Below are 13301 nucleotides of genomic sequence, written 5' to 3'. Positions count from 1 at the left end.
CGCCGGATGTGTCGTGACATCCGTGAACCATGGACAGGCCGGAAGTACGCGATTCTCGAGTCAACCTCGTCGTTAGGCGAAATTTTCAATAAGTTTTTTTCCAATCGCTCGCACGTTTTCTTCCATCGATCCGTCAATAAAAAATTGCAAGAATTATTTATCGCCCTGCAGTCAGAGAGAAGTCGAAAAGACGTCCCATTTAGGTCAATTTAGATCGACGTCGCGCACAGTCGCGCAGTCGATCATCTCCATCACTCCATCTGTCGATCTGCCTCCTTGTTTCCTTCGCGACGAGGATCTCAGGTGCGTTGCAGCGCCTTATCACATCTCGTCGTATTATTTGTACTTTCGTTGATCGGGAACGCCGTGCTAGAGCATCATGCCAAAGAATAAGGGTGAGTGCGACTATGGTTCCATCGCTTACGTCTTTTTCCTCTGGATCCCCGCGATTTTTCCATCGTCACGATTTATCCCACCGATATGGTTAAGTTAGCTAACCTAATTCGTGTCAAGATCGCCCTCGAGGCGAGCTGAGTCTCGTATCTTACCCCCTCGCGCGTCTCATCGGGAGCGTTGTCACGCGAGTCACATTCTTTGTTCGTAGGAAAGGGAGGTAAAAATAGGAGAAGAGGGAAGAATGAGAACGAGACTGAGAAGAGAGAGCTGGTGTTCAAGGAGGATGGACAAGGTGAGTACGGACGATGCGATATCCACCTCGGGAACGAGCATCGGTGACTCACTCGGTGTTTGTTTTGCAGAGTATGCCCAAGTGACAAAGATGCTGGGCAACGGTAGGTTAGAAGCCATGTGCTTCGACGGGGTCAAACGGTTGTGCCACATTCGAGGTAAGCTGCGGAAGAAGGTGTGGATTAATCAGGGTGACATCATACTGATTGGGCTGCGAGACTATCAGGATGCCAAGGCAGACGTTATATTGAAGTACACGGCTGACGAAGCACGGAACTTGAAGACTTACGGCGAGTTCCCAGAAACTGGTAAGTGGCATTCCGCGTCGTTCTGTCCTAGACGTTTGTGAAAAATTGCAAAGTGTACTTTTTTTTTTAGTAGAACTTTTCTAATTGTTGGTGAAAATGATTTTGAAAATTAATTATTAAAATTTTGTTCAAAAGAATTTCTCTTTTACGTCTTTTCTAATGTGAAATTTTCTCTTAGTGCGTATCAATGACACAGTAACCTTCGTGGAAGATGGATTTGATGAAGATATCGAATTTGGTGATGAAATTAGCGATGACGATGAAGATGATGTTGACAATGTAAGTTCTCATGTCTTTTTGAAATTTCACACACATTCTATCTTATGATACTTCTCTATACTTATATTACTTTCTATGCAATAACATTTAAAAAGCTTGGCCTCTTTGTTTTCTCTTCAATGTATGCAATAATATGATATACCATTGTCTTTACAGATCTGATGACCCGCAGTGTAATGATAAAAAAAGGTACATTACGAGAGAGTGTATGGGGACATCTAATCATTTCACAAAATGCAATTATACAACGTCAAAGTTTCCCTTTGAGTCGAGTAGCTCATCTCCCTGTATGTATCTATAAATAAATCGTCAGTTTATGGGTAACATCGTGTTCCAGTTTGAGTAGTCGTTTTTGATATTTATAAATTTTTATAGGAACATGAATTCTTTTCAAATAGCGAAATTACAGATGATATTTAGCATATTAAATTAGATTTCGCGTACACGCCAGATTAATTAGATCTGTGTACGTAAACAATACCAACTTTGTACGATCGTTTTTTCTTTGTATATTTCCTTTTTATTTACATGTATTATTATCTGCCAGTTCGTGAAATATACACATTATTTAAGCAGAAAATGAAATATATAACACTATGTATAACATGCAGTAAGTACTCTTTTTATATGTTGGAATGTCTCACTAAAAATTATCCATCGAGAAACGAGGTAACGTACAATTAGACTTGTAAAATTTTGATGAGATTTAGAACTACTACAACTAGTGTAAATTGCTAATTTAATAAATTAAAAAACGCGTGAAGGGGGACAAGCTCTCAGTAACTTCTCTGTCTTAGCGCTGTTTTATTATAGCTTCGATCGGTTAATTAACACACGTTGTTGGTAATCATATAGCTACTCAGTACAACAAGTAACGCGTGCCAGATATAATTCTCAGGACACGCGTTTTGTTATGTACGTATCCGTGCAATCGTTCAGTGCATGTTACTCTTCGTTGTATCAAAAGGGGACTGCAACGTGTGTGCTGCATTTCGACAATATCATTAGCAACGACGAAAGTGCGCAAGTTATTTGTATCATTTTTGTCTCAGAATCCAGGAAATAATATGTTATTGTTTAGTTGATTATAATATTGAGCGGAACAATAATTTGTGAATTTGGACTTTTTTCGTGTTAAATAAAATTGCGTATGTAAATGGAGAAAAAGATACTTACATTCCCACACTTTTTCCTTGCAACTTCCTTGTAACTTATCGATTAGGAACAAAGCAAGATTTATATAGTATCATTATGGTTTATAATATGAAGAATATATACTTACGTAAAATTATCTTGTTCAGTTCATATCCGAAATAGCTGGTCTTTCTTCTTTTTTTAAAATAATATACTTATTTGGAAAGAAGGTTTAGATGAAACAAAAGTGTACGGAAAAAATAGATGACTGTCAATTATTCATTTATCGGATGCCTAAATATGAATGAAAGAATGAGATGGTTCAGGTGTCCTTTCTCCCCTTCTTATCTTTCCATTGCAGAGGACGTAGTAATTCTGATGCAACATTTTATTTATTATGCCGCTGATAGTCTATCACACAATAATATATAGTAAATTATAGTCTCTTTCGTTTTTTTGACGCCATGCAATGCCATTGTAATGATAGCTTAATGTCATAGTATTGAGGAGGGACATGTAATTAGCATAGGGGGAAATATGTTTGACTGCTTGACGTGTTACGTTGTCTACGAAAATTAACTTGTACAAAAGTATGTGAGATATAAAGCATCGGCTCGGCACTGGCATGTCAATGCTCCAACGATGATAAGTGGCGCTGATATTACATGCGTTTCAAACATACGTTCTTGTCATTAATGTCAATAGCGTAAAACAATACAAAGTACTGTTGCACATGAAATATATCGTCTGTATAACTGCGTTTCATGTATAAAGAAGTACGATCCGTACAAAATATTCCTTCCCTCATGAGATAAATCGCGCCACATCGTTGATAGCGCTGAGGCACCAGCGTCGCGGTATTCGTAGTGGATTATATACTAAATGTTACGACAATACATGGGAGCATATTATTTTATTTTGATGCGCGTGTGATTGTGCCTTTGGTCCTTAGGTCAGATAGGCTCTAGGCAAGTCTATTAAACGTAGTATAACAGTCATTATAGATAATAATTTATAAACTTCAGATAGCATAATCATTATATCTTTCAATATATTATACATTAATAGAATAGCTTATTTAAATTTTGCTTTTCTTTTAAATATATTTATATATTATGATGATTTTCCATCCTCCCCTCTTGCGCTCATTAAAATTGTGTCGTACACTGAAAGCTAACACATCGGCTTAGATATTAAAACGAATTCGCATCGCCCGGATTTCAGACAACATAATCTCTACATTGTCGCGTGTCGTTAGCTGCTATTTTAGTTTACACTGGTTCACGTGGATGACACAAACGTCGACAGTATAATCGTATCGAGCTTACAAATTAATGAGCGAGTAACATTTATCCAGGGGCTCGCTATATAAATAAAATATTCCTGTTAGCGTCTTACAATTATTACAATCGTGTCCATAGTACATTTATTTATATATATATGTATATGTGTATATATAATATATATATTATATATAAGTCATATGCTAAGAAATTATCATATATACAATTAAAAACTGTTAGGAAATATCCTTTAAACAAGTTAAATTTATACATTATGTGTTCCGATGCATAAAAACATTTCTCTCTGTTAATCAAATCAACACGGCCGGTGCGCGCGATGATCCGACACCTCTCGCGGCTCGTCGTATCTTTTTTTTTTATTGTGCTTAAACTCGCGACTTGAGTCGAGTAACAACAAGAAATTCTCTTATTCCCGTTTTTCGGAAACTTCATCAATTGTCCATCGCCGAAAGTGTTAATAAAGAATATATATTTTCATATGTATTGCCGATCTATCAAGCGATATATTGCGCGGATTGAGATGTATAACCATCCTGAAGCTTAAACGGGCTATTCTCGCGAGAATCTTACTAATCTAGGCGATCGCCGATATCGGCAGATCGCTCGCTCGATCTTATCTTGTCGCGTTCTCGCCTTTTTCGCGTCTCTGCTTCCCCCCATCGTCTCCGCCTGATACTTTCCTTCCCTTCCATTTCGCATTATAATCTTCAGACAACGCGAGAAAGGCGTTGCATATACATGGACGGGTTGGCATAGTGAAGACTAGCGCGGATCGGCTAGTCGGACTAGCAACGACATACGCAGATACATTTTGTCATTATCATTATCATCATCGATCGCGAGATTCCGACGAACGTAAAGAGGTAAGGCAACCGAGCGGAACGGAAAGGCAAGCAAATTCGAAGCGTAGGCCATGAGCGTGATAGTAAATCATCGTGCATGCTTTTGCGTGGCTTAAGAGAGACAGCATCCCGAGGGGGGTGCGTTATCACGCATCTCCAGTCTTATCGAGAATCGTAAACTCGTCGCTCGACGCTCGAGGATGCGCCGAGTCGAGTCCGAGGTCCATCGAGATGCCTCCCTCGGTGAAGGATTCGAGGATCGACGAGGGGATCGATGCCGAGAACCCGACGGTGATTTCTTCTCTTCTCATCGAAGGGTGGAAACGCACGCGTCACTTCTAATGATCCTTCTTCTCCTCCGTCATGAACGTGTCCATGATCTTCTGCATCGATTCCCGCAAGTCGTCCGTGCCACCGGCCCCCACAGACGATATCGTCCTCGTTTCCGTTCGCGTGGTCGTTACGCTGCAAGAGACGATTCTCTCAAGATTACATTTATCTACATCTGCATTTCTCTTTTCGATTTTTCGACGCGCCGCAATTGTCGCACAGCGCGATGAAAAGTCTTTAAATGATCCCCGAACGGCATCGTGATCAGAGCAGATGGAAGCAAGTAAACTTGCTTCCATCACCGTAGAAGACAATAATTAACATACCTTGCCGTTGATACATTAAAAGAAAAGAAAAAAAAGATCGTAATTTGTATGTACCTTTCCTGTGTGACAGGATCCACCTCGATCGTTGTCGTTTCCATGAAGGATGGCTCGCTATGTTGCAAAAAGTCAGACTCTGCGACAACAAACGAGAACAAATCAAACACCCTGCTTCGCTGCGCTTCGCGAACGCGGCGGATTTCGCTATTTCGCTGCTGCGTGTTTTTACATAGAGAACAAGTACGAATTGTATATATATAGATATATATATAGATATATATATCTTTCAATTTTACATCATGCCCAAAACAAGGGGGTAAGACTAGACACATATAAAAAAAGTTACAACACCGCTAAACATTTGACGATACATAATATATATATATATATGTTGTATGTATATATTACGCATTTTCACTCAACTAGCCAAAAACTATATGCAACCGTTTTCCTCACGTGTGATCATCTCCCTCCTCGGCACGTGGATCACGGCGGATATTGTACGCCTCGCGTGACTTATACTTGTACAACTTTTACTGTGTCCACTACTCGTTTTCTCGTACTGTGATGCTAATTACTTTTACACGTGTGCTACAAGCTGTAAGTCATCTCAAACTCGGCCGAATTCCTATGTCTCGATGTGCAATTTAAACGTGTCGCGTAGCGATCGATCTGCATGAGGGAGTCTAAATAAATCATGGTACAATCGACGAGGAGGTGATTTCTCGCTACATCTTCGGTTTGTTCTTTCACGAGAGGCTTCCTCGTCGATCCTACGACGATTTCCCCTCGTCCATGTAGGAGAAGATAAAAGATAATTGCACGTTACTCTGACTGAGAATCCTAAATAGCAGTCTGATGGATCTAGTTTTCTTTCCTTCGGTCCCAATCGCGACAGGACTTTTATAAAATCCTTTCAGATGCGAATGTGGAAAAATGCTAGTCAATGAGATTAAAAATCAATACCGAATTAATTTTGATTTTAAAAACTTGTAGTTAGACAAACTTAGAATTTGTCGATTACCCTTTGAACATACGTGTGTAATTGTTCTGCTATTTAGGATCATTTGAAGAATCAGTTACGTTTCATAGGAAGACAGCATCGTTGTAAGACAGCGCTTACGAGACGAACGCTCGTTGATCAGTATTTAATTAAATACGGCGACATTATTACTGAGCAATATTCAGAATACTTCTCAGTACGATTGTGCTGCGCGCAGCGAGCTCGTGTGAAGCGCTGATAAAAGCCGCTGAACAAAGCATTTAGCAGTTAGTCGTAAGAGATGTAGGTACTCAACGTTCTCGGTACAACAGAAGATTATACTACGGTAAAAACTGAAAGTGGTGTTTCCTCGACAGCTCGGCAAATATATCCAGATATTATGTACATTTTGAAAATGCGGTAATTGTGGAAAAGATGAATAATCGATTCGGGATCTCAACGGCATCCGAGGTGAAGCAATGACTCTGAAGACACAGGTCAAAAAAGACACTTTATAGATATTTTTATATACGACGAAATACATCGTTCTTGGGCAAAGAGCGTTACCGGAATTTAAACTCGAAAAAGAGAAGTTATATCACAGGTATCACGATTCTAATGCGCGAGTCTACCGCCCTTTGGTTTTGACCGTAGTTTTGCACAAAACGCTCCATGAGATTTGGCAGCCATTTCATGGGAGCCCGTACTAACTACATTAGTTAGTATTGTTAGACGAACGATCAGGTATTACTGGAGTATTATTACGGATATTCGGTGATATTAATTTCCCGATGCGGAAAGGACGTTAGTGCATCCTCGCGGAGATTTCAAATTCTTCGGAGCGACGATAAATCATTTTACTTGAGACGATCTTCACTGGCACGTCGAAATAGGAAATGTATTGTGCGGATTGGAAAACTCAAGTGTTCACAAGGATACTGAATGAATAAAGCACGCGCCAATCAACACGTGGACACTAGCTATATCGAAATGATTGTTGCGTCTACAGTTCGGATCAGCGGATCGCTAATAAGAAGAACGAAACAGGCTCGAGGGATGCGAGGAAGAAACACGAGTGTTTTCTGTCTCGGTTCTCCATCCCCACGGGGATTGAAACCGGATGTAATTCCGGGGAGTCCGCCTTTCGATGCGTCGAAATGGTGCTGAGAGATCCAAACTCGCCGGAGTTATATCGGTTCTTAGTCCCTTTCGCACTGCCCTTCGACGTACGTTTGCAGTTCTGCGGGATCGGAAGGGGGTCAGACTCGGTGATGGACTGGTTAAGAAGCCGCGCAGCACATCGGTCAGTGCAACGCAACTCGCTTTCACATCGTTGCGGCGAAAAGAGAGTTGGTTTAGTGCCGTTTCGGGAAGTAGCCGTGTGTATATACTCATCCGTATATCGACAGAATCCGAAGCAAGCTTGCACACCTTGTGCTTGCACACGTATATAGGCACGATACATATACATACACTTAGAAATTACTTACATGACGATTCGCCTAACAATCCTAACGTGACTAAAAAAACACGATTGGTCCCTCTACACTTTAGCTTTATCTTGAGTTGCTTATTGTCAGAAGAGAGCTAGAGGGGTAATAGTGATCTATAGGATGCTCGAAACTAAAACAAAAAGAAACACAAGGAGGAAGAAAGAAAGAAGACGAAAATGGAGAAACGAAAGATAAAAAGAGAGGAGAGTAGGAGCTCTTCTTGGTACGGCAATGGTACGTGCAACTAGGCGTAAAACATATCTTTCTATTGATTGGAGCGGGAAAATCGTCGTGCCCCGACAACGAGGCACTGCGCAAAAGTAAAACAGTTACTACGGGCGTAGACTAAGGTTCGTACGATGCAAAGATGCAATCATGCGAGGGGAGTGTCAATACTCATGCAGGCCGTACTCCAGAAAAAGAAAGCTTGCGGAACAAAAGTTCGTCGATCGCGGAGATTTACCTGTCCTCTCGAAATAAATGACAATTTATCACACATATGTGACGTGATGTACTCGGTATCGGTACAGGTGGCCCTACGTGTGACAGAAGGCAGTTCAGTTTTACAAGTTGGTCATTTGTTGCACATTTTTTCAACCTTCCTTGCTGTTCGCCAGAATTGTTAAGATTACTGCTGACGTTCGAAAATTATTACGTGGACGAACTAGCTTCGAAATCATTTCGATCGCAGATGACTCGAAAAACGTGAAAATTATAGATTTCAATCTTACATACGAATATTCGATAAATAAATATGTCTATCGATAAAGTTTTGTGCTTTATCGCTGGGACATTGCATACTTTGTAAATATATTATTGATACAAGCCCTAAGGACTCTCGATAATCGCGAGGATGTGTATCAATTGATTACCTACGTACAATTTTCTTCAAAAGTGACACGTTTAATTTATCAATTACCTGATGTGTATTATAACTTCAGAATTTCTGAATCGTTACTTCTAAATACACAAGCAAACTCATAAGAATAATCGCTTATATCATTTTTGTAGGCAAAAGTTCAAGCTAAAAAAAAAAAAGAAAAACAGAACAATGTGAATCATGTCACTTTTGAAGACAAGATACAATATCGAGTAACAATACTGATTGGCAGCTTAGATTTCTATCCTGATGGCCGTAAAAGTTTGACCTGGCTTTTAAAAGAGATTTAATATTATAAAAAACGATATACTCTTTAGCAGAAAATAAATAATAAAGGGTAATCGTACCCGGCTTGCCTCGGGACATTGTTAGACAGGGTATAGATGGCACGCTGAAATGTTTGTGGCTCCAGGGCAAGTATAAGCGCTACTAGAAGTACCAGCACAGCGACAGCTATGCTCATCCAACACGCGCAGCTGGTTCTACCGGATGTCTTCGTCCTAGTCTTCGGTTCTATCCTATTGCCCGAGCAAACTGACCGTACCATATTGTGTGTTTCTGCTACTTAAAGATTATCAAATTCATTGCTTTGAATTATCATCGGATATGTAAATTTCGATAAGTTGATTGATTGATTGACTGACTGATTGATTGATTGGATGATAGCTCCACCGCGATGTGATTAGTATGAGGAAGCCGAGAATAACAGAATAGCCACATTTTGTCTCGAAAGTCAAAGTCGAGATTATCGTAATGATTACCTAACCGTAATGATTTTATCCAATTACTGATAGATTAATTAATTAATTGATTGATTGGTTAATTTTATCATTATTCAAAAATATACTCACAATTAAACTCTCGGTCTGCAATATATTTACCAATATTTCAATTTGTCGCCAAATTGGAAGTTTCGAAAGACGCATTCGAGATTTAATCCCAACTATCGTCGCTGAATTTTATGAGCAATGAAAATAATCTCATGCAATTTTTGGAAAAACTTCTGTAAATTGGCTCATACCGTCTAGCATTAAATAACTAGATGTGTGCGCTGAGTTTATGCCCCGTGAAGATTTTTTAAACGCTTATCGCGATCTTTGTACGATCTTTCTTTTCGTTCGTTGCAAATTGTTTGTTATTTCGTCAGCGCCATTTCGACAAAATCACGCGAAGATACTTTAGGGCACGTTAAATCTTTCTTTTTACTTTTCTTATCGCCGAAAGCACAATCAGCGCGTCGACGTGTGATAGATATGCGTTCGATCATGGCTGATCGCGAATGAGCCTCAAATGAAAGTATGCTAGTCCTAGGAAGCCCCTGATCACAAGACTCCATCCATTCTGTAGCCAAGACCAACGGAAAAACAAAAAAAGTAAGAGAACGACGTTATATCGTCGTCGAACGTTTCCCAAACGAGAAGCAACACTAAAATCGATTAACCATTAACCGCACATGTCACAGTTCCTCGCAACGCGCCCACGAAGAGGAGTATACCGCGCATTTTATGCAGCCTTATACGACTGCATTTGACAAGCTTTATTTTTCCTAGCGGGTCGTTACCCTTCTGTACGTTTAATGCCATCATGCGCAGTAAGACGGTTCTTATCCAAAACATCACAGATCATGCAATTCCCAAGCGAACAATTCCCATTTTGCTTCTTGCGATCTCAGTTCCAAGCAGCAATAGAGAGTCAAAGGTCCTCCCAACTAAAAGTTAACGGAAATTATGTGTTTCAACATGTTTTCGAAAATATCTCAAATAAGTTCCACCACCCAATATGTTAATTATTCCCATCGGACAATTGCGAACATCGAACGTGCTCTTATCATGCAACTAGCGGGAGGTACAGGAAAATACATGGGAGTTGCGTGCAAAGGTAGCAAAGGGATTCAACACCAAAGCTCAACCGTGTAGTAATCTATATACAGATATATATATCTTTTTCTTTCTTTTAAGGGCTCGTTCGTTCACACAATCCGGGAGGTAACCGATTAGCGAGGGGGGTTTCAAGGGGTATGTACATTGCTTATGCAGAAGGTTAGCTGTGAGAGTGCGGTACCTTGGTCGTCCTCCAACGGGGACAGCTCCGCACCTTCGTGCAGTGCTACATCCGACCCGCTGGAACTGCCCAACGTACGCCTCTTGCTCGGGGATCTTCTTCTAGGTTGCGGCGAACCGTCACTATCGGTGTCGCTGTGCATATCGTGCCTCGAACTACCATCGTTCTTGTTGTTGTTATTGTTGTTGTTGTTGTTGTTGCTGGCAAACGTGTCAACGCCGCCGCCGTTCCCGGAACCGGGCGACGTGTCTTGGGAATACTGCGCCTCCCACTGTTCGTTCGCCGCTGTCCACGAGGCGGTCTCACCGATCTCGGATCTTGTTAATTGCTCCTGGAGACTTCTCAGAGCGGACTCCGCGTCCCCGAAGCCACCGCCGCCGCCGCTGCTAGAGATCACCGTTCTCACTACCCTCTCGGTTCTCTCGATCTCCGGCGTCTCCGTCGTCACGCGTCGCACAGTCGTGACCGTCTGCACGACCCCGTCGGACTCTGATTTGTCAGTCTTTATCGCAGTGGTGGAGGAGTCCGGAAATTTGTCGCCGAAATCGAAGATCTCGCCCGGTAGCGTGCCAGCGACCTGATTTATCGTCTTGACAACCTCTTCGCGCGTTACGGGTTGCAAAGCATCATCATCCGACGTCAGAATCACGGTCCTCACCGTCTCTACGATACCGCCCGTCTTCAAGAACTCCTCCAGTTTCGTAGGATCGATCGATGGGTCGCTGGTCACCATCGTAGTCGTTGTTCGTCGTACTTGTTCTATCGAGGGAGCTATCTCCGTTCTGCTGCTTATGGTAGTTTCGGTCGGGTCATCCGCTTTGATAGTCTCTTTGATCAACTCCCCGTCCGTGTATTCCCTGGTAACGTATTTGACGGTTCTCGAAACTGCTTGTGGACCTACGATACGATCTTCCGAAGACTCTAACGGGACGGATTCAGGTTCGTCACCCAATTTAGGCGCGTTAGGGTCGACTTTAACGGGTATCTTGCTCTTTGGACTCTTGCTCGGCGACTGCGCCTCCTGCGTCGGCCTGGGCGGCTGCTCGACCGTTTTACGTGTTCGTGAGGCATCACTGAGCTCCAGATGGAACTCGGGTTTGGTAGACGGCTTGGTGGTGGAGTGACGCGGGGCGGGAACAGGTTGTTTTGATGGAGCAGAAGTAGCATGCCTCTCTACAGTCCCATCAATCTCAGCCGAATCATGCCCTGACCCATCCAAAAGGACGTGGACAAGAACAGGAACAAGGACATAAAGCACATTGATACACACTAAGAATTTCAACTCTAGCCCAGCTGCCAAAGTTGGACCGGAAAGATTCGGAGCGTGTCTGCCTCGCATACGCATGTGTACGCGCGTTACGCACTAATAAACGAGAGACTCGCGCCTGGTGCACGCATGCACGCACGTGGGATCTGGGAGAGACGATCCCGAGAAGGGATCTCGCCTCGCGCGTGATGCGTGTGCACGTGCACCGCGGCTCTGCCCGCGTATATAGTTTTATTTTTTAGTTAGTATCAATATTGCAACCAGGATTAGTCTGTTATCGAAAACGAAAGAGAGTACACTCATTAAAAAACGGTGTTTGGTCGTGGCGCCTGAGTCTTACTAAAATGTACCACTGTGGAAGCAGAAGAACACGTCGAGAGTGTTCGAGAATTTGCTCCTATTTTTAAAATATTCTAAATAATTTTTCTCCAAGCACGCAATTAATTGAAAAAAAAGTAAAATCTAAACTATGTTCCTTTTACTCTATTTTTTCACCTCCTCGCCGGTATGACGATGCTACAATTTACTGGACAGTTATGCGTTGTATAACTGACTAAAACTACTCGACGAGTATATGCTATGTACAAATTGACTTTTCGAGCGAGAGGGTATCGCAATCTCGCGAACGAGAGCTACCTCTATAAGTTCTCGGCAAAATAAAGAAAATAGAGATCGGTAACTATTTAGTAAGAGACGTGCGCACAGTATCAGTTAGTGTGAAAGCGTCGGCAGGTGCTAACTATGGAAGATAAAGCTAAATATAAATGAGGGCACCAAAAAACAGAGTCTGCTACCGTTACTGATCTTCGATCGGAGATGATGATCCGCGTACGTGAACTCTTTTACATTTTACTCGAGTCGATTTTACGTTACCTGCTTTCGTCGAGGTGTACGCCTGGTCCGCCAGGTTCTGTGCCCGTCGCGCAGCCTCTTTGGTCACGTCTGAAATGTTCACACAGAGAAAGAAATGAGTTCACATCGGGAATCGGCAAGTACGACATTAAAAGCAGTGATTCAACAAAGATTAGATGATGGATGATGCTTTTTTTTTTCTCTGCATGGCATACCTCGGTTCATGCTTCGCTAGTTGTGGTATACCTGTTAATTTCAATGAGACATAATTACCGCATAATCGTAAACACGTGATCTCTATATGTTATACGCTACAAACGAAAAAAAAGAGACACGACTGGCGACAAAATAAGATTCCGATGTTCGAGAAATAGTACTAGGAAAATTATATCCATCGTGGTAAGATACGTTTAAAAAATAGCGTAAAAACCTGGAATCATGCATTAAACGGGTGTTAACAAAATCATTGTTAAAACTAAACTGAAAATAAGTGTAGCAAATAATTAAACGTAGTACATATAGGTATATCGTTTGTTCATCTCGGTATCGACCGAATATC

At 41.6% G+C, this 13301-nt stretch overlaps 2 protein-coding genes across 17 annotated transcripts in view; one reads left to right on the top strand and one right to left on the bottom strand.

Annotated features, from left to right (window-relative positions):
- The first annotated feature begins 236 nt into the window (after nt 1-236).
- Eif1a (eukaryotic translation initiation factor 1A) lies at nt 237-2441 on the top strand. Its single transcript, XM_071706773.1, has 5 exons — nt 237-395; nt 605-688; nt 759-995; nt 1174-1274; nt 1431-2441. Exons 1-5 carry the CDS (start codon nt 380-382, stop codon nt 1434-1436), a joined length of 444 nt encoding a protein of 147 aa, XP_071562874.1. The 5' UTR covers nt 237-379; the 3' UTR covers nt 1437-2441.
- Nucleotides 2442-2781: 340 nt separating this feature from the next.
- Nucleotides 2782-13301, bottom strand: part of LOC139772825 (uncharacterized) — an 84156-nt gene continuing 73636 nt past the window's right edge. For 11 of the 16 annotated variants that reach the window (XM_071706740.1, XM_071706741.1, XM_071706739.1 and 8 more), the window contains 4 exons: nt 12764-12832; nt 10624-11829; nt 5265-5343; nt 2782-5019 (listed from right to left, as the gene is read on the bottom strand). In XM_071706740.1, the coding sequence (XP_071562841.1) occupies nt 4893-5019; nt 5265-5343; nt 10624-11829; nt 12764-12832 (1481 nt within the window). In that variant the 3' untranslated portion in view covers nt 2782-4892. Of the gene's footprint in view, nt 5020-5264; nt 5344-8909; nt 9127-9415; nt 10271-10623; nt 11830-12763; nt 12833-13301 lie in introns of those variants that run through there. The other 5 variants (XR_011718203.1, XR_011718205.1, XR_011718204.1 and 2 more) reach the window with 5 other exon arrangements.

This window comes from Temnothorax nylanderi, unplaced genomic scaffold (genome assembly GCF_030848795.1).
Source record: "Temnothorax nylanderi isolate EJ_2023f unplaced genomic scaffold, tnyl_v1.0 TNYL_tig0054_pilon, whole genome shotgun sequence".
Lineage (NCBI taxonomy): Eukaryota > Metazoa > Arthropoda > Insecta > Hymenoptera > Formicidae > Temnothorax > Temnothorax nylanderi.
The sequence above is the reverse complement of the archived record's forward strand: the minus strand, read 5'-3'. Positions and strand labels throughout refer to the sequence as shown.

Bases quoted from the DNA above. Each gene is read 5' to 3' on its own strand.
- Eif1a (XM_071706773.1), top strand. The intron at 689-758 runs GTGAGTACGGAC...TTTGTTTTGCAG, and splicing joins GTTCAAGGAGGATGGACAAG to AGTATGCCCAAGTGACAAAG. The intron at 996-1,173 runs GTAAGTGGCATT...ATTTTCTCTTAG, and splicing joins CGGCGAGTTCCCAGAAACTG to TGCGTATCAATGACACAGTA.